General features: G+C 36.7%; 1 protein-coding gene across 1 annotated transcript in view; it reads left to right on the forward strand.

Annotated features, from left to right (window-relative positions):
• The window catches only part of TMEM156 (transmembrane protein 156), a 49,017-nt gene that overhangs the window by 14,320 nt on the left and 12,682 nt on the right, over nucleotides 1-22,015 (forward strand). Inside the window, exons 2-5 of the mRNA XM_059067097.1 lie at nucleotides 9,141-9,410; nucleotides 10,372-10,632; nucleotides 13,170-13,289; nucleotides 15,296-15,379. Of these exons, the coding sequence (XP_058923080.1) occupies nucleotides 9,141-9,410; nucleotides 10,372-10,632; nucleotides 13,170-13,289; nucleotides 15,296-15,379 (735 nt within the window). The remainder of the gene's footprint in view (nucleotides 1-9,140; nucleotides 9,411-10,371; nucleotides 10,633-13,169; nucleotides 13,290-15,295; nucleotides 15,380-22,015) is intronic.

Here is a 22,015-nt window from a genome sequence, read left to right on the forward strand (position 1 = left end):
GTAGATCCTCAGTGAAGGAACTGCTAGAGAATTAATTTCAGGAGAAAGAATATAATCCCAGGAGAAAAGACAGAGATGAAAGAAGTGGCAGGAAAAGAACCCTCGACAACAATTATAAACATATGAGTAAATACAAATAAATTTTGAAAATATTACTGTATAAAACAAAATTAACTACTAATTTGTGTGTCAATGAAAAAACAAGGTAGAACTAAAATGTTATACAAAAATAGCATTTAAGTCAGGAAGGATGTGATCAGAGTTAAAGTATTCTAAGATCCTTATATTGTTTGAAAGAGGGTAACATTATTGATTGGCTTTAGACTTGTTAAGGATGCATGTTAAAAATTACTAAAATAATAGAAATATAGTGTCTAACCTGCAAATAACTAAAGGGAAAAACAATGGAATTTTAAAAATCATTAAATCAATAGATAGCAAGAAAGGTAATAGGGAAAGTGGTAAAAATAGAAAGCACTAAACAATATGATGGAGTTAAATCCAAATATATCAATGCTCTCAGTAAATATAAGTAGGTAAATCTATCCAGGTAAAGAGACAAAAAATTATCAGGTTAAATTTTAAAAATTTCAGCAATATGACATTTAAATGAGATGCACCTAAAGCATTAGAATATGAGAAAAATAAAAATAAAAGGATGAGAAAAATATAAGGTGCAAATAGTAACTGAAGAAAGCACGTATCACTGTCTTAATATAAGATTTTTTTTTTTTTTTTTTTTTTTTTTCTATATGCGGGCCTCTCACTGTTGTGGCCTCTCCCTTTGCGGAGCGCAGGCTCCAGATGTGCAGGCTCAGCGGCCATGGCTCACGGGCCCAGCCGCTCCGTGGTATGTGGGATCTTCCCAGACCGGGGCACGAACCCGTGTCCCCTGCATCGGCAGGCGGAAGGATTTTTAAGATCAGTCATTATTAGCAATAAAGAAGGTCAGTACGTATGGAAAAGAGTTCACTTCACAAAATATCTATCAGTTCTAAATCTGTATGCCCCTAATGAGATAGCTTAACAGAGACATTTATAAATTCATTATTAGAGTGGGAGATTTTAAACATGATCCTCCAGTATAAAATATAATCAGACAGATAATAAGAATACAGATGATCAAACAATTTATATAACTTGTTTTATCTAATGACATGTTTAGAATACTTAACTCAGCATCTGGAAATACATATTATTTGGGGGCACTTCTGAAACATTAATACAAATTCACCACATACTAGGTTATGAAAGTAAGTAAGCCTCAATAAATTTCAAACAATCTTTAATATATATCTGACTAAATGCAATTAAGCTAGAATCTAGTAACAAAAATAAAACTAAAAACAAACAATGTATTTGGAAATGTAAAAAGTTCACTTCTGAATAACCCATGGATGAAAAGAAATCATAATGGAAATTAGAAAATGGTAAAAATTAATGATAATAAATAACATCTATTAAAACTTGTGGGGCTTCCCTGGTGGCGCAGTGGTTGAGAGTCCGCCTGCCGATGCAGGGGGACACGGGTTCATGCCCGGGTCCGTGAAGATCCCACATGCCGCGGAGCGGCTGGGCCCGTGAGCCATGACCACTGAGCCTGTGCGTCCGGAGCCTGTGCTCCGCAAAGGGAGAGGCCACAACAGTGAGAGGCCCGCGTACCACAAAAAACAAAAACAAAAACAAAAAAAAACCCCAAAACTTGTGGGATATTATAAAAATGACAGGTATTTAGAAGAAAATTTATAGCTTTAAGTACTTATATGTAAGATGTCAGAAGAAAGACAGTGAGATAAACCCAAGGAAAGTAGAAGGCAGGAAATAATAAAGACAAAAGCAAAAGTCAATGAAATTAAAAGATACAATAGAAAGGATCAATAAATTCAAAAGTTGGTTCTTTGGGAAGACTAATTAAATGGACACACTTCTGGAATGACTGATGTATTAGTTTCTTATGGCCACTGTACAAACGACCACAAACAGTAGCTTCAAACAGCACAAATATATTATCTTACAGCCTGTAAGAAGTCCCACAGAGTTCTCACTGAGCTAAAATCAAGGTGTTAGTAGGGTTACATTCATTTCAGAGGCTCTAGGAAAGAATACATTTATTTTCTTGTCTTTTCCAGCTTCTGAAATCTGCCTGCTTTCCCTGGCTTGTGACTTCCTTCCATCTTCAAAGCCTGGGATGGCCTGTTGAGGTTTTCTCCCATCTGACACATGTATGATTACATTATGCCCACTCAGATAACCCAGGATAATTTCCTTATTTTAAGAACAGTTCATTAGCAACTTGAATTCCACCTTTTGCCTTAATTCCTCTTTGCCATGTAATATAACATATTCACAGGTTCTGGGAATTAGGATACGGACATCTTAGGGAGGCCATTATTCTGCTTACTAAAACTGAATAATCAAAAAAGAGAAGGCACAAGTAACAAATGTTAGGAATGAAAAAGGGACATAGAAATTTGAAATATAATGAGATTATTATGAATAACTTTAAGTCAATAAATTTAAAATATAAAGACACATTTCTTGAAAAATATAACTTACCCAAAAGTTACTTGGGAAGAAATGGAAAACCCAAGAATCATACAGCAATAAAGAAAATTGAACCAGTGGTTTAATTTTCCTGAAAAAGCACTAGGTTCAGATGCTTTTATATGCAAGTTCTGTCAAACTTTCAAGAAATGGATTGAACAGATAAATGCAATTTTATTTTTATTTTATTTATTTATTTATTTTAACATCTTTATTGGAGTATAATTGCTTTACATTGTTGTGTTAGTTTCTGCTGTATAACAAAGTGAATCAGCTATACATATACATATATCCCCATATCCCCTCCCTCTTGCATCTCCCTCCCACCATTCCTATCCCACCCCTCTAGGTGGTCACAAAGCACTAAGCTGATCTCCCCATGCAATGCATAAATGCAATTTTATAATAAACCTTTTTAGAAAATAGAAAAAGGGGAACATTTTCCAATTTAATTTTAAGGCTAGTATATCTTGGTATCCAAACCCAACAAAGACAAAAAGGAAAACTACAGGCCAATCTCATTTATAAATATAGGTAAAAAACATTTAAACAAAACATTAAGAATCTGATTGCAGCAATGTATAAAAATGATCAAATTAGATTTATTCCTGGAATGCAAGATTGAGTTAGCATTAGAAAATCTAATAATGTAATTCACTGTATTAACTGATTAAAGAAGAAAGACTATATAGTCATCTAAATAGTTGTTGAAAGAGCATTCAATTATACTCAACAACGCTTATAATTAAAAACTCTTAGCAAACTAGGAATAGAAGAGAACTTCCTTAAAGTGAAACAGGATATCTAAAAATGATTATACATCACTCTCAGCGTTGAACATCATAAGCATGCAGGAGCGAGCAAGGATGTCCGCTCTCAACACCTCTATTTATCATGGTACTGGAAGTCCTAGTCAGTGCCTTAAGGCAAGCAAAAGAAATAAAAGGTATAAGGATTGAAAAGCAAGAAATAAAGGTGTCATTATCTGCAGTCAACATGCATATCTGCATAGAAAACTCAAAAGATTTATAGGAAAAGTGAAAATTAATAAGGAAGTTTACAAAGTGGTAAAAAATAAAATTGATATCCAAGAGTCAACTGTATTTCCGTGTACCACTAATAAACAGAAAACATATTTCTTGAAAGATACTATTGGCAATAGCCACAAAAAATAAGGTAGCTGGGAGGAAATCTAACAAAAGATATATGGGACCATAATGGTGAAAATTTGGAAACTTTATTAAAAGATATCAAAGAATGCCTATATAAATAGAGAGAAAGAAAGGAAGAAAGGAGTGATAGGAGAAACTCAGTAGCATATCTTTTTTTTCCAACTGATTTTGAGATTCATGTCAGAATCACAACTGGGTTCTTCACTGAACTTAGTAAGCTGATTCTAAAATGTATTGGAAAGAGCAAAGGGCCAAGAATTGCTAAGATGATCCTAAAGAAAATGAACAAGGTGAGGGGATTTTTCCTGTCAGATATAAGAGCTTTACAGAGCAAAAGTAAATAAGTCAGTAAGATATCTCTGCCAAGATAGAAAAGTGGACCGACGGAACAAAATTGAGAACCCGGAAACACAGTCATACATACATGGATACTTTGATAGATTATAGAGATGTCATTACAGATAGTGGGGAAAAGATAGACTACTTAATAATTGGTAGTACAATTGATTATCACATGTGATAATCTGGAGAAATTAATCTGGTTTCCTACTTCATATTGTACACAATATCAGATAGATTAAGAACTTAAACATAAAAGGCAAAACTTCAAAACTTTTAGAAGACCATGTGGGTGAAGATCTTTTTAAAGGAGAAGAATTCTTTTTTTTATAAATTTATTTATTTATTTTTGGCTGTGTTGGGTCTTCTTCGTTGCTTTGCACGGGTTTTTCTCTAGCTGTGGCGAGTGGGGGCTACTCTGTTGTGGTGTGCAGGCTTCTTACTGCAGTGGCTTCTCTCGTTGCAGAGCATGGGCTCTAGGTGCGCAGGCTTCAGTAGTTGTGGCACGCAGGCTCAGTAGTTGTGGCTCGTGGGCTCTAGAGTGCAGGCTCAATAGTTGTGGGGCATGGGCTTAGCTCCTCTGAGGCATGTGGTATCTTCCTGGACCAGGGCTTGAACCCATCTCCCCTGCATTAGCAGGCGATTCCTAACTACCGTGCCACCAGGGAAGTCCAGGAGAAGGATTTCTTAAACAAGACACAAAGCACAAATTGTAAAGAAAATGATTGATAAATTCAATACATTCAAGTTAAGAGCTTCCTTTAACTAAAAGATCATAAAGAAAATGAATGGACAAGGTACAAACTGTGAGAAGATATCTTGATAAAAAATGTAAAGAACTTCTTAAAATTTTAAAAAGGAAAGTTAAAAACGCCTAGACATTAATAAGAAAAAGACAAACAACCTACCAGAAAAATGGAAAAATAGAAAAAGTAGGGAAAACCAGGAAAATGCACTTTTAAACCATGATGAGGCTCTATTTAACATTCACTGAATTGTCAAAACTTGAAAAGTGCTGGCCAAGATATGCATCAATGGGAAATCTTTATACACTGCAGGTGGGAGATTAAATTGGTCCAAACGCTTTGTACAATGATTTGGCATTTTCTAGTAAAATCAAAGATGTGCATACTGAATACCCAGCAATTTCTTTCAATACGTATGCTAGAGAAACTTCTGTATTTGTGTACCAGGAGACATGTTCATGAATAGTCATAGTAGTGCTATTTTAAAATAAGCTTTATTGAGATATGATTTACATATAATAAAATGCTGCCATTTTTAAGTGTAAAGTTTGAGGTTTGACAAATGTTTACAGCAATGTAACTATCAACACAATCGAGATATACAACTTTCCAATACCTCCAAAATGTCCCTCTTTCTCCCTTGCAGAAGAACCCTTCTCCCACTATCAATATAGTTTTCCACTTTCTAGAACTTCATATGAATGGAATCACATTAGTACATAGTCACTTGTGTTTGGCTTCTTTCCTTCGGCATAATGCATTTGAGATTCATCCGTGTTGTTGTTTGTATCAGCATTTTCTTCCTTTTTGTTGCTGAGTAGTATTTCATTCTATGGATATGTCAGGAATTGTTTATATATTCACTAGTTGTTGGACTTTTGGATTTTTTCCAGTTCTTAGCTATTATAAATTTTAAAGGTGCCATGAAAATTCATGTACATGTATTTGTGTGGACATGTGTTTTTATTTCTCTTTTGTAAACTCCCAGGAGTAGAATTGTTGGGTCATGTGCTAAGTATATGTTTAACTTAAAGAAAATAAAAATGTTTCCCAAAGTGGTTGTAACTATTTTACATTTCTACCAACAATGTATGAGAGTTATGGTTCATAGCAATATTATACAGAACAGCAAAAACAGAAACAACCCAAATGCTCACTGTCAGAAGAATAGATACATAAACTGTAGTATATTCATTCAAAATGTACCACAAATAATTAACTACAGCCATGTGTAGCAACACGACTAAAACATATTCTGCAAAAAAATCAAGTCATAGGTGAATACCTACAATATAGTCCATGTATATGTATACTGTATGCTAATGCAACAAAATTCAATGTGGTGCTTAACCTCTGTGAAAGGAGTATGTAGGGGCAGGGAGGGATAGGGTGCTTCAGAGTTGTTGCTAATATTCTATTTCTTAATCTGTGTGATAGATACATAGGTGTTCGTTTATTATTCTTTAACTGGAACAATACATTTTATATATGCTTGTATATGATATATGTCTATTAAAAAAGTTAAAAAAGAAAATATAGTTTAACCTTACTCTTTGCTTTTCTTTAAAAAGAAAAAATCATTGACTTGGGCATTTATCCTATACTGTAACTTATTTTCCTAATTCTACTTAGTATTCTATATCCTTATCTTGAAAGATTGCAGTCTTAGTACTGGAGTAATTCTGGAATGCATTTCTATCTCTGGGAGTTAGAATTTAGATGTCTGACTCTCAGCAATATTAATGGCAGTAGTTAAATTCATATATCCTTGTTTATGAAGATGAGAATACAGCCCACCTGATAACAAAAATGATTGAGTAGAATTCATTTATTTCTTAAAATTATACTGGGGAAGGATATGTCCTGTATTTCTTGCTTTCCTAATTGAATTATTTAAAACTAAGATTTAAAAACCATCATAAAATGACCTCATAGCCAAATACAAAGGATATATCTCAACAATTCTAGAAAGCCAAGTTTGTCACTTATTGGATAAGAAGACTGCAATATTGACAGTAAACATTTCTCTATGACAGTAAAAATTTCTCTATCTCCCTTCTAGGTCATAACATAAGAATATAAATTCAAGAAGTTGAAAATTTCATAAGATGAAAAATGCCAGTGAGGAAAATGGAAAGATGGCAAGAAATAAGTTTTTCATGTGTTTAGTAATACAAAAAAATCTACAGATTATAGATTTCTATCAAATGGTATATTCCTATCTTCTTTTGGAGACATTATTATTGAAGACAATTTTTTTAAAAAATTAGTTTTAGTTTGATTACAACTTTGTTTACAAATATATTGAGACATTACAAAATTGTGTATTTGACTAAAATACAATCTCTACCTCCCAAAACTTTTATAGCAACTCAAGTATGAAATGTGTTTATAGCTGGAAATTACATCTGAATTATTACAGAAGCAATTTCAAATGTAGAGGGCTGGTAAATGAACCTTTAATTTGTTAACTAATAAAAATATAATCATCAGTAATGAAACAATTATGAAATTACTATCAAAGTACAAATTCAACAAGTAAAAAATGTGCTTTAATATCAATCAACAGTTTGATTTTCTTTTATGTTTGAATCAAGATGTACGACTAGGAGTAATCATTCTTAAAAATGAAGTAATTCTTTCATTGTGCTCCACATTATTTAGAAAATTTAAAAAATATATTTTGCCCCATATGATTATGAGAAATGGTAAAGAAAGCCACATAAATGTGGAACTGAGCATGTCAGCTATTTTCTCATGCTAGTAAATGACTGTCAAACTGAGAATATCTGAAAGAGAGGTTACCTATACCTTAGTTTATCATTACTGCTACATAGGGATTCCCAATTTTCATATAGTGAGCTTTAATTACTTATGTGGATTAAATCTTATATAATCTTATCTTAAATAAAGGACGAATTTAAAATTTTTACTTTGGAATATGGGTTTGCATTTTAATAATATACATTTGAACAATTTTCAAAAATATTTTCATATATATCACTTGATGCTACTATAACCCCACAAGGTTAGCAGGATCTTGTTATTATCTCTATTTTGCTAATAAGAAAATGAGACTTGTGGCGACAAAGTAAATTATTCAGGTATCTTGGCTAAAACAGCTTTAGCACTAAAGTCTTTGTCTTTTGCTTTGAACTCAGTCTTCCTTCTATTATGCCATTATTTCCAACTCTGATATTTGTCTTCAGACCAAAATAAAAATTATGATGCCATCCTATTAAATTTCAAGTAGGTTGAATAATGGTCACTCAAATATATCAGGTGTTAATCCCTGGGAACCTATAAATGTTACCTTATAAGGAAAAAGGGTCTCTAAACATGTGATTAAGTTAAGGATCTTCAGATGGGGAGATTATCCTGAGCCTTATCCCCATGGGACCTAAATCCAATCACAAGTGTCCTTATAAGAGAAAGTCAAAGGGAAATTTGACAGACAGAAGAGTAGAAGATGGGGATACAGAGGAGAAGGTAATGTGACCATGGAGGCAGAGATTGGAGTGATGTGGTCACAAGCCAAGGAATGCCAACAGTCCCCCAAATTTGGAAGAGGTGCAGGGTCTTCAGAGGGAGTGTGGTCTTGGGGACACCTCGATTTCAGACTAGTAACACTGGCATTGAACTTCTGGCCTTCAGGACTGTAAAAGAATAAATTTCTGGGATTCCCTGGTGGCGCAGTGGTTGAGAGTCCGCCTGCCGATGCGGGGGACGCGGGTTCGTGCCCCAGTCCGGGAAGATCCCACATGCCGCGGAGCAGCTGGGCCCGTGAGCCATGGCCGCTGAGCCTGTGCACCGCAATGGGAGAGGCCACGACAGTGAGAGGCCCGCGTACCAGGAAAAAAAAAAAAAAAGATAAATTTCTCTTGTTTTAAGCCACCAAGATTGTAGTAGTTTGTTACAGCAGCCCTCAGAACTAATACAGAGATACTGTTCAAGTTTTCCATTCCCTGTTCAACTCCAGGCCATTTACTTGAACCTCTATTTGGGAACAGATGGATTCAGAGAAAACTAAGGTTTGTCCATTAAAACTTTCCTAGAAAAGAGAATGGTTACAACGCTATGGTTTCAAAGAACTTCTCAGCAGGACTTCTCTTCTCTGAAAATTAATAGGGAATGTTGACAGATTTTTAAAAAAATATTTAAATGGACTAGATATTGTTAATTCATGTGAAAACAAAGTCTTGTCAGTGATAAACTGAAATGTACTGAATCTGCCTAAGAAAAACTGGGAGCTTATTGTGTATTCATTTGAATGCCAAAAACTCAAAATTTTACAGGAAAGAAAGTTGTTTTTTGTTTTGTTTTGCTTTTTCCTTTATAGGAAACACGTTGGAGCTCTCATGCCTGGAAGTATGTCTACAACCTAATTTCACCTATTCATTCTCCTCTTTAAATTTTTCTTTTGTGACTTTTCTGCAACCAATAAGAGAAACTCAGACTATTATGGGAATCTTTCTAAATCACTCCAGTTTTCAAAACTTCACCAGGACTTGCCAAGACATCACAAGTGAATTTAAAACATGCTCCTCATGTTTGGCTTGTGAATCCAAAGGAAACATGGATTTTATTTCTCAGGAACAAACATCAAAAGGTAAATGCAAAAGAAAAGTGAGAATTAAAACTATCAAGGATAAATAACCTTATTCTGTTAAAAAAGTATTAATAATACATCTCAATTTAAAGTCTAGTGGCCCTGGAACACTCAGCTGTGTGGTGCTTAATGAGTGACTTACAGGCTTTGAGATAGTATAATAACTTTTTCTTGGTTTACTTTGATTTATCAAAAAATCTATGCTTAAAATACATCAAAATGCCACTATAATCCATGTCCATTTAATGGTTAAAGTATTATTTAGCAAGCTCTCTTCAAAAGTACTGAAAAAAAAAATTCTCAGTAGACTTGCAGGTTCTCATATAAAATCACACTATGATTCCCCAAGGAGTCATTGAATCCTTGATGCATCCTTATAAATAAAAAAAAAAAATTGGATATAGACATGCACACATAGGGAGAATGCCATGTGAAGATCAAAGCAGAGATCAGGGTGATGCTTCTATAAGACAAGAAACACTAAAGACTGCCAGCAAACCACCAGAAGCTAGAAGGGAAGCATGGGACAGACTGTTCCTCACACCCCTAAGAAGGAAGGAACCTTGTAAACACCTTAATCTTGAAAGTGTAGCCTCCGGAACTGTGAGACAATAAATTTCTGTTGTTTAAGCCACCCATTTTGTGGTACTTTGTTATGACAACCCTAGCAAACTAGTATAATGTGGGATGGGAAATATTGTGACCATTTTGGAAAATAAAACCTGTCCCACAAGTCATCAGGGAAATGTTTTCTTTTTCTTTGAGATGCTCCAATTTTATTTCAAACTCACCTTGTTTTCACTCTCTTAAAAAATGTAATTGTTATTTTTAGTGCTGGTAACTTCTTGTTTCTACTCTTTTTTGTTGTAGAGGAAGGAGGGGATTTAGTTTTGAGTTGTATGTGTTTTTTTGCTATGTAATACTATTTTTTGTGAATAATATTTTCTTAATCTCTTTCTAGTTTTTATCATGAGAGGATCAATGGAAGTGAAGGCAAATGATTTTCATTCGCCTTGTCAACATTTTAACTTCACTGTAACTCCTATGGTTGACCACTTGGAGGAATATAACATTACCTGTAATCGAAAAACCCACACTAGAAGGTCAGCAATCAAAGAGAAAGACCCAACCAAGGAAACAGACATGAACCATACTTGTAGAATTATGGAACACCCGAATAATTGTATAAATATTTCTTTGCACCTAGAAATGGATGTAAAAAGTAAGTTTTTAAGGAAATTAGAGGGAAAAGGAGAATGGAATATAGACACAAAGTAAGGACTATCACATTAACTGCATTGAAAGTCGAATAGTTGAAGAATTTTATTTATGAAATAGCAACGCTGGAAAGAATGTTAGCCCTTTATCTGTTTATTTTTCTTTCAAAATGTGGTTTTTGTGGAGCCCAGCTGTAATCAGAGGTGGAAGAGACGTCTATGGGTTGTGATCTGAGGGGCATTAGAAAGACCCTCTGCCCCAGAATAACTTCTGGGAATGCCTATTAGCTGTGCTTGAGGTAACACTATCACATTTGTATATTAAAGGATGATATTTCTTTTTAAATGTAAATAACATATACATTGTGATGTGCTATTAAATTTTGAATTGATTTAACATATCCTCTCTTAGAGCTGAGAAACAGATGTGAATTAAAGGGATTTTTGATATATTGCTGTGAAGTTAGGTGGGGTACAGATTAAGCATTTTGAGGCACTGGATGACTCTGATGGAATCTGAAAGATAAAGAGGTTTGGATTATAGATATTCAAAACTTATATTTGTTTCAATGTCCATTTATGTATCTATCTAATTGCTTTTTATGTTTTCTAAAACATGAAGGAAAAATAAGCATTACCATATTCATTATTTTGAGAATTAATTTTTGTGTTAATGGAAAAAAATCATAAATTCCAGTCAAAGTGAAGTAGTCATTGACAGCTTTCATGGGTCTATAAATCAGAAAGATAACAGGGATGTACAAATATGTACACCTGTCTTTTTAAAATTAATTTTTATTGGAGTATAGTTGCTTTATAATGTTGTGTTAGTTTCTGCTGTATAGCAAAGTAAATCAGCTATACATGTACACATATCCCCTCATTTTTGGATTTCCTTCCCATTTAAGTCACCACAGAGCACTGAGTAGAGTTCCCTGTGCTATACAGTAGGTTCTCATTAGTTATCTATTTTATACATAGTAGTGCAAATATATAGTCTTGTATTTGGGAAAAAGTATACCTATTTTGCCATGTGTAGAAGATTAAAAATTTATTCATATTTTACTCTGCTGTGCAAAGACTAATTTGATCTCCCTTAAAAGTCCTATCTACTGGAGGGCGGGGTGGGGGGAACTAAATTTAGTCCAGTCTGGTAAATTTACTCAGTAAAAAAAATTTACTAAAAACTTTTTTTACTCAGTAAAAAAATTTACTTAGATTGAACTAAAGACGGCTACAGGGACGGGGAGTAGGGGGACAGCATAGGATGTAGGGAGATACACTCATCTGTGTTCTCACTGATGCTTTGGTGGGTGTTCTGGCTGGCTTGGCCCCAACTGTGTACATTCTGCTATTGTAACATAAAGTTGGTGAACGCATGGTTCTTTTTTCATAGCTTGATCAGTGCCCCATGATACCTTGGTATGGGGCCCACCTTGACTCTTGCTGGCACTGCACATCTTCTATGCCAGTTAACTGCATGCTTTTATTTTGCTGAGTGAGGTATGCAAGTCTAAATAGTATGGAATGATGTTAGGAAGGCTTAGTGCTGCCATTCCAGTCAACCTCTACCTTCTCCATTCAGTGTCTTCTCTAAATAAATGTTCACTGCCTATTTAATGTACATCTGATTATGGAGTGGGGGACCTGTAAAAGGGGGTACCCAGATCATGAGCCCCCAAAGAGCAGTCATCTAAGGGTATTAACAAGTTATATATCCTGCTAAGTTGAATAAGTACTAGCTGTGTTTTGCATACAAGGAAGAGAGTACATACGGTGGCTTAGAAAGTCAGCAGACAATTGTGTTTGGACATAATGAAGTCAACCTCCTTTAAGTCACTGATTCCTGGGTCTGCTGGCTAGTGTGTGTTTATGGGACGAAAGAATATTGTGCTAAGCTATTGCTGATGGTGATTCCTTCCATGTTGCCTCACTGTCATTTGAATGAGTGATTTTTTTACCTGTATCCTTATTAAATTTAGGCGAGAGTAACTGTATGTTTAACTAATGCATGCACTTGATCTGATCATTGCCATGCGAGCCCCTGTAGAAAGAAGGTCTGATTAATCATCTACCCTGGTCTCTTATATGCCTCAATCCAACCTCTTTCTTTGCCTTTCCCTTTCTTCCCCAACCTCATCTTACACACTGCATCTTTGTTGATTTGAGGATACATTTTTTGGCTGCTTGGTCCAGGGCCAAATTGTTAATCACAAATGGCTCTGATTCTGGCACTCTGCTTGTTGTGGTCTTAACCTAGTGATAGCAATGATAGCAAAACTAACATCAATATAACTTGGAAGTAAAATTAATCCTAGAATTTTGAAACTAAATGGATCCCTGGAAACCACTTGGTCATGTTTCTTCATTTAATACGTTAGGAAAGAACTCAGGAAAGCAAGTGACCTTGTAACAGTGATGGTTATATATTCAACTTTTCAGTTACGGGCAGAATACAGAGTAGAAGCCAGCTACATCACCATATTGCCTCTTATCTGCTGCATCATTTTACCGTATTTTTATAGTACATTTTTCTTTGCAGATTTTATTTGTTTCATGAAGATCACTTGGTATGTTCTGGTTCTACTAGTTTTTATATTTTTGTTCATCTTCATTATCCACAAAATACTTGAAGCCCACAGGAGAGTGCAGAAGTGGCAGGGTAAGTATTGAAAAATAAATCCATCTTTTGGGAGAATTCATCTAGTATCAAGGTACTCCTAATCTTATCTGTAGGTTCAATTTCTTTTTCTAGTTCAATTTACCACTAACTGAGCACCTACTGTGTGTAAGTGGTGATTCTAGGTAACCCAAGGAACATAAGTAAGACATAGTGCCAGCACTCAAGGATTTTCATGTGTCTTTCTCCAGCCCAGACAAGTGAATAGAAGGAGGAAGAAAGGCTGCGTGAACTGGAAGGAGTTGGTGGACTGGAGGTTGAGCAGAGCTTGGTGGAAGTGAGGGCAGAAGAGGGGTAGAAGAATAGGGAGTGGTGATAAAGAATTTCGGAGTTGGAGGTCTTGAGCTCTAGGCTCTAGGTGATGAGCAGGAGTCAATCTTTAATAAGTGTGGGGGGACAGCAGATTTTTGACTGTGAAGCACTAAAATGTGTAGTTGGAAATCAGGAAGTAGGGATGATATTAAAAAAGAATTAACTAGTGTAACACGGGCATCCACCTATCAGAATGGACATTGACTGTCAACTACTATCGTGGTCTTATGGTGTGTACCCATGTATATACTGGCCCTAGTGGTGTGTGAGCATGTATACATGACCCTTCTGGTGTGCACCCGTGTATATACTGGCTGCACGGGCATGCACCCATACAGATACTGGCTGAATATCAGACCTGACGGACAGTTTATAATATGAGTAGTTGGTCTCTTAAAGACAGGATAAAATGTGTCATTACAAGACTAGGCTTTGGAGTCAGGTGGACTTAGGTTAGAATCCTAGTGCTACCAATTACTAGTTATGTGACTTTGTGCAAGTTACTTGCCATACTTGAGTGTCCCTTTCCTCCTCTGTAAAACAAGAATAATCACCATTCCCACAAGGGCTGAGGTAAGGATTGAACTAAAGAGATTACATAAGAAGTGTAACACAGTGCCCTGTGCCTAGCAGTTCTCAATAAAGGATAGTAGCATTGTGCTGGTGTAGTATTTCCCGAGGCTCTTGTGTTCTTTACCAGGCAAGGCTGTGTTAGTCTTTCCAGCAGGCAGAAAGAGTGGTTGCCTGTAGGGTTGAGTGAAAGTTTCATTAATTTTTTTGGCTAAGTGTTTGTTGGAGATATTTCTGAGAGCAGTTTCATATCAAGTCTTGTCATTGGTACCTTAGTATATAAGGCTCTAAATGCACTGGTTAATAACATCATCAGTATTGTATATTTGTAGAATAAACATTTTCAGAACATTTTCATGAGATTTTTACTAGATTCTCAAAGTTTGTAAACAGGGTATGTGCTATTCCTTTCATTTTTTATAGATGAAAAAACCTCTGAGCCTGAGAGATTACGTGTTTTGTCCAAAGTAACACAGCTAATAAAATGACAGAATTAAGACTGAGGGTCTTTCTAGTTTTGAAAATGATATTATTTTAAATAAATGTGTGTCATTTGCAATTAGTGCATAGTTTTGAGTTTCTTAATCTGTTTTTCTATAAATGATTACATATTAGGAAGAGAGATAGAAGCCAGATAGAAAAAAATGCCTAGAAAGAGACCAATAGTGGGGAGTGACATTAAGTTTTTATGAACATCTACCTAAATGACAGGCTTACTGGCTTTCAAAAGCTTGCCTTGCAAATCCAAGCATATGAAGTAGTGAAAAATACCACGCCATTTATGACATTAAATATTATTAAATATTAAATATACATCAAATATTCTGTATATCATATCTATTGTATGTAATAATGTAAATAATATTCTGCATTTAAGAAGAGATGCATAATGGCATTTATGGCAGTGGAGAAGCCACTGGTTTTAGAAAGTACCTATTTGTTAATGGAAAATAACTTAATAAGAAAAGGCTCTTAATGTCTTGTTACTCCAGGCTCTGCTGTGAATGGCCCATTCTCCTTGGTAATCCTTGGAACCAACATGGGGAATATATGTTAAGAATGTGCTTGCTTATCATCTAAATATTTAATTTCTTTTCTTGGAATAGGTCATAAATACAAACCTACATCTGTCCTCTTAAGAGGAAGTGATTCTGAGAAACTGCAAACATTTAACGTGCAGGTTATTTCAGGTGAGTTCTGTGACATGCAGAGTACCACTTATGAAATTCCAACACTTCACTACTCACTATTGAGTAAACATAAGATCGAGTGATCTGAGCTCATTTAAATTAGTCTTGTAGCTGGAAGAAAGGAGCTGTGAGCAAATGAAATCTAGTTTAATATGTCTTATTATCAGGGGACAGTTATGATCAAAACTACCTCCTTAAATAATGGAAAGTTGGTTTAATTGGCAAGAAGAAATTCATGTGAGTAGGCAGAGGAGAGAAAGCAATAAGGAATAAGCCTCAGGTTTATTTTTAAATGAGACAAGATACAATTATTCCTCGGAATTGCAAGAAGTAATTGCAGAGTGGGCATGGCTTTTGCTGGAGCCTTCACTTAGCAGAGGGTGTCACTGTACAAAGAGAACGTCTAACAGCCCTAATTAAAAAGTCCCCTGTCCTCTCCTGAGAACTAGAAATGGAATAAGGGAATCCTAATTGGAGCAGCTAAGGGGGCTGTGAGCACAGATGCTGTGGTTCGATCTCGTTCTTCTAATTGTGAAACCTCCTTCTGAATTCAAGCTGTCAAACCGCATTAAAAAGAGAGAGAGAGAGAATGCAATGTGGGCAAAGGCCTCTTTTTCATCAGGGAGAAATTATGTCCTTGACTCTTTGAAAACCACAGAATTATGACTAACGTTACCACAGCTCCTTGCACACAGCCAGGGAGCGGGCACCTTCGTACTCTGTGAGAAGTTAGATAAGGAGCTTCAAGACTGGTGTGTAAATGGTTTTCAAAAATGTAAGGAAACCAATCAAACCCCGAGCGCCCACCATAGCTGCATCTGTAACCACATGGAGATTTGCACAGCATTTCACTGGGAACTGTGCTGAGACTTTCCTTAGTTATTTAAACTAGGAGGTACTCACACCCCTAGCGTGAGGAAAAATTGGGTTGGGTGCACCTAAAGAGCTCAATTTAAAAAAATTTAGACTTTCTAGTCTCATAATTAGCAGTAAAATTATTAACCTATGGCTAATAATAAGCGTTAGCTAAGTAGTCATTTGACACCAGCTAAATGTGAAGAAAGGTGATGAAAATTTTGTGGGGTCCGTGACAATCTTGTTTGATGAATGACATAAATATCATAGGGCGGTTTCAAATGGCAAAATTAACTTTTATGGGGAGAAAATTGCATTTCCTCTGTTCTCCCCTCTTATCAGTACCCTGACGTTCATGTACCAGGCGTGTTTTAACCTGGTGCTGCTGGGCTTTTGGTTGCCTTAGGAATTCTGGTACTTTCTCTTTTTAAGTCATAATTTTGAGCATCACAGCCTTGTCTGAGAAAAGGTCAGCAGTTCCCATCAACCAATATAATCGGGGGAGTCACAAATTTAAAGTACTGGCTAACCACAAGACTAACCTCACAGGTTCTATTTATGAGCCTGTGATTTTCATTCACCAGAGAAATCTGTCTCGGCCATCCTTTCCCTTTAATGGCTGTCACAAAAAAGCCTCTTGCTTTATTACCAGGCATATAATATTAATGTTTAGAGCAGGCCAAGGGGTGATGGCCTTTTTTTAAAACCAAGAGGCCTTTTGAGGCTTAGCATCTTAAAGAGGGGTAGAAGCAGATGCTTTCTTGTTATATATATTCCCTTAACCTAAATGCAATTTTCCTCTCCCATTATAAGTTGCTCTTTCTGAGAGCGAAATGGGAAGGAAATAATGTCTCCCCCGAGTGCTGTTTTTAAGGCCTCTCTTTGTAATGATGGATTATAGGCAGCAGTGAGAATCTAAGGGAAAAAAAAATGTGCCAGCGTGGTTCTCGGGAGAAGCAGTAACATGAGTGAAAAAAAAAATGTAGTTCAAAGAGAGCAGTGACTATAGTCACATTCAGTAGAGCAGCTTGCTGTCAGCTCTGGCTGTACATTCCAGAATGTCTCTCGAGTTGTTCATGTATTGCAAAGTAAGTATTGTGACACACAGACACACAGAGCTATAGATAACTCACACCCTCAAAAAGATAAGAGAGAAATAAGGAGAGATTACCAACACCCTGGCACTGCACGGGGCTTGGCATGTACTGGGGCAGGTTAAACACTGATAGAATAAATGAGCCTCATCGCTGTAGAAAGAGATATCATACAGAATCAAATCCCAAGCTTTTATGTGTCTCTGATATTTTCTTCCTTGCTTGGGGAAGTGTGACACCTTCTGTTGCCTGCCTTGGTATTCATCTATTTTACATTTTATTCACTCAACTATTCTCTTCACCCAGGTGATAACTCTGTCTTATTCATCTTTGGATCCCTGTCCCTAGCATAATATCTGGCATGTAGTTCATGCACAATAAAAGCTTATTAAATCGCACAAACTCTAAGGGGAAATGAATATTGAGTAAAAAGAGAAGATGAACGAGAAATGAATCTTGGGGGTTGGGAAATGTGAAAACAAATGGAGAGACAAAGAGTGTTCAGAGGGAACATAATTCCATTTCATTGAAGAACATAAAATGCACTTTGTAGAATTGCTAAGGATATCAAAGAATAATAAAAAATAATCTTGAAGAAGAGATTTTGAGAACGATGCAAAAGTAACTTTGAAATGCATCCCGAGAAACAGTGCTTAATGAGTTGACCACATTGGGAGACCAAGGCCAGGGGCAGGAGCTGTGTACTAGGACTCGAATTGTTGGATGCAGACAATAGAAACCAACTTGGCTGACTTGGAAGAAAGGAAATTTATTGGAAAACCAGTAGGTAATCGATGGAAGCAACAGGAACATAAGGCAAGCTGAGCTTATGCAGGAGTCAAGAGAGGCCAAGCAGCCAAAAATACAGCCCCATAGGAAAGGTCTGGTGAGAATGCCTCTGCTGGTGTCACCACCACTGGATGTTCCCTCTGGGCTGCTAGAGCTTCCCTTTGACCACCTTGCAACTTTGCATCACTGTCCAGGACTGCAAGCCCTAAGGAGGTGTATCTGGTTGACTGAATGCAGGCCACAGATTGGTACTCTGGGTACCAGGAGGCAGGAAGAGGAGATATCTGCCCCTCTGGCTTCCTGCATACTTGAGAGTACCCCTGAGATGCCCACATGCTGGTCAGCCAACAAATAAATATCTACAAGCACAACACCAGGTTCCTAGGATTTGAGCCTCCACTGCATGGGTCAGCCAAGGGAGTCCTGTCATCTCTCTACTTTGTCCATCAAAAATGGTGAGATCTTTAAAACTCGAAGTTCTTCACCTTCGAATATTCAACCAAAATCTGTTGAACACTGGCCATGGGCCAGAAATTGTGCTAAGCATTGCCGATGCAGTGGCTGTATCACAGCACAGTCCCCGCCTCCATGGGGCTGACACCACCCTTCAGGAGATTCAATTCCTAGTTCCTTAGGAGAAGGGAAGCTAATTAAGCTATACAAACTCATTCAGCACCTTCAACATGCACAGTACTTCCACACACATCATTTGATTTCATTTCATAAGAACCTCACTTTTTTTCCTGGTGAGAAAACTGAAGCTAAGGGAGTTTAAAGTAACTGACCCACTGCCAGATCCCAGCAGGGTGAGGGTTCAAATTCAGTTCTGTCCAATGGCTGCACTTTCCAGCGCATCACTTAATGGCAAGATGAACTGGGGAGTTTACTCCTGCTGGTTCAAGCCACAGATCAAAACTTCTCTCGCTCTTTGACATTTAGCGCTGGGAACTGAGATGAGACATTTTCTCTGTAAGGTATCAGAAGCTTGTGTGAGACAATGTGAGTCATCCTCAAAGTAACATTTCAGCATTTGGCACTTAATGTGGGTGGGCTCTTAGGGACCACAAAGCAAAGAAAACGGAAATTCATTGTGAAGGAGAATTGCTAAATGCCAAAAGGAAGTGGATGACCCAGTAATATATATTACCCCAAAATAAAACTAGTGGCAACGTAAAATTATAATTTGCAACATGTTTAAGGCCAACATAATAAAGACTAAGCAGGTTTCAATTTTCTGCCGAAGAGAAGATAAATTACTGGTGCTAGATGTCTACCAACCAAGCAAGATAACAGGAAAATTTAATTTTTACTTGCTTAACTATAATATTTAAGACTCAAAATACAGATTGAGGTTCATAAAACAGTAAAGGTTATAGCCATCTGCTTGGTTACAGAATAGATCAAGATTCAGAGGGTGACTCTACATGCAGGAGGAAATTCATAAAGTGTGAAGAAGAATCTATAGGCAAAATAGGATGATTTATTCTATTCATTCATTGAATGACTTTATGTGAGAGCCATTTGTGCCATCTGAAAAAACTGATGATAAACCATATGCAGATAAACATCTTCTCCATCTTCACACAGCCTCCCCCTGCCTGAACCATCTGGCCTCCCTTGCCACCTCCCTTGCAATTCCCCCCTTTTCCCACCCTGCCTTTATCTAGATAAGTCCAACCTGTCCTTCTGATTTTGGCTTAACTAACACTTCCTCAGGGAAGTTGTCTCAGAGCTGGTGGACCAGGTAAATTACACCCTCATAACATCACACATCTCTCTTTGTGGCAATTATCACTGTTGCTCTTTTACATTTCTGTTATTATTTGATTGATGTCTCTCCTATGAGCCAGTTAGCTCCTTGAGATCCGGGACACTATCTGATAATACTTATCACTGCATCCCCAGCTCATGGCACAGTGCATACAAGAGTTCAGAATAGGTACCCAATAAATATTTGTTAAATAAATACAACTCTACACTGTCTATGTTGAAAGAATGACTGCTGCTGTCTTACAAAGACCTTTCAAATACTTTCCCCCCCAGATTATAACTTTTGATAATGCCTACCCAAAATAACAAAAGGAGAATGGTTAAACACTTCATCAGTTTTATTCCTTGGAGTATTAAGGATACCTGCAGTGTGAATGAATTGGAAACTGAGTCAATGGCTCAGAATATTGGCAGCTGTCCGTTCAAGGAGGTTTTTCCCCCCTCTTTAATTGCTATTTCTAGATAATTCTGCAGTCATTTATTTTTCCATCCTCATTTGATTTTCACACTGGCCAGATTTGGAATAGCTGAGTAGTTTTAGGATCACTGTTAAAAATAACAGATGGATCTTTGAACATAGTAGGGAGTTGGCATCTTGAATAACGGAAATCTATTTTAAGTCACCATAACTGATTCTATTAACCCTAAAAGGCTACTAGCTATCTTGGGCTTGCACAAAAGTGGCTGTGTTTTTATGTGATGGAAAGGTCAGAATGATGCATAGCAATATTGAAATTCTGCATTCCTATGACAGTAAGAAGAAATAATTAAGACTGAAAAGTTTTTTTGAAGCCAGATTACAGAACTGAGTAAGAATCACCAAACCATCTGAAAATGTCCACATCTGTCTTGACTGAAGTAATCTGTGACAATTAACTTGAATTCCTTCCTTTTTTGGAGAGGCTCTTATGAGGAAACCAAGTACTTTGTGGCTAACAGTTTAGACATTTATTGCCATTTTCTCCACAAAGAGTCATGGCTGAATCTCCCAAACTATGAAGGAGAGAAGGAAGCGCCCAAGGTCATCGCTTCCGAGTTTAGCTATCCATAGCCTTTCCCTGCTGAGTTCACACACAGGTCCTACTAAATTCTGCACAGGGCCCTCCAGTGGGCTTAAAAAGATGCCAGTAAAAATACTTTGTTTTGCACTTGGTAGTGCTTTCTCACAGGGCACTCATATTTTCCTCATCTCCAAATTCCTGGGTGGCACCCCAGAGTTGACTTTTTGTTCTGCTTGAACCCACACCATTTTGTTAAGAAACATGAGGCACAAAGAAGTTAAATAACATTCTTTCAGTCGTTCAACATGTATTTATTGAGTACCTATTATGTGTCATGCTCCAAGGTGGGTTCTGGGGAGTAAAACCATGTATAAAAACACAGTCTCTGGGCTTCCCTGGTGGTGCAGTGGTTGAGAGTCTGCCTGCCGATGCAGCAGACACGGATTTGTGCCCTGGTCCGGGAAGATCCCACATGCCACAGAGCGGCTGGGCCCGTAAGCCATGGTCGCTGAGCCTGTGCATCCGGAGCCTGTGCTCCGTTAAAAAAAAACCAATCTCTGTACACAAGGAGGCAGACAAATAAGGATAAATTATGCAAATTTATGCAAAATTGGATAAATTCACTATTGGGAAAGTAGAGGTCACAGAGAGTCATAGATAGTATGGATACATAAATCTGTTTTGTTCTCCTTCGTTTGTTTTTTTGCTTTCCAATTTAATAACCAAGTAAAATTTAGCTGAACAAGTATTTTTGGAGATAACGAATATCAAACATTGATGGGACAAATTCCCTTAGCAGCCAAGACACCTTGACTAGGATGGGGAAGTTTTAGATGTGTCTTCAGTGTGGGAGATGTACCTTGTCTTTGACATGAAAATCATCAGGAACAAAGTGAAGAAAATACCTTGTAAGTTTCCATTACTAAGTGGGAATCAAGAATTACTTTGGAAAGATGAATTGAGGTTAGATAACAGATGACATAGATATAAAGCAGTTTGTAAAGTGATAACATTTTTTAAAAAGGAGAGAAAGAAATATCAGAGGTCAACTTGGACATTGTCATGGATGGAATGATAGGGGCTTTATTCAAGAACCTAAGGCATGGAGTTTTATTTTTAATCAAAGT

This window comes from Kogia breviceps, chromosome 6 (assembly GCF_026419965.1).
Source record: "Kogia breviceps isolate mKogBre1 chromosome 6, mKogBre1 haplotype 1, whole genome shotgun sequence".
Taxonomy (NCBI): domain Eukaryota; kingdom Metazoa; phylum Chordata; class Mammalia; order Artiodactyla; family Physeteridae; genus Kogia; species Kogia breviceps.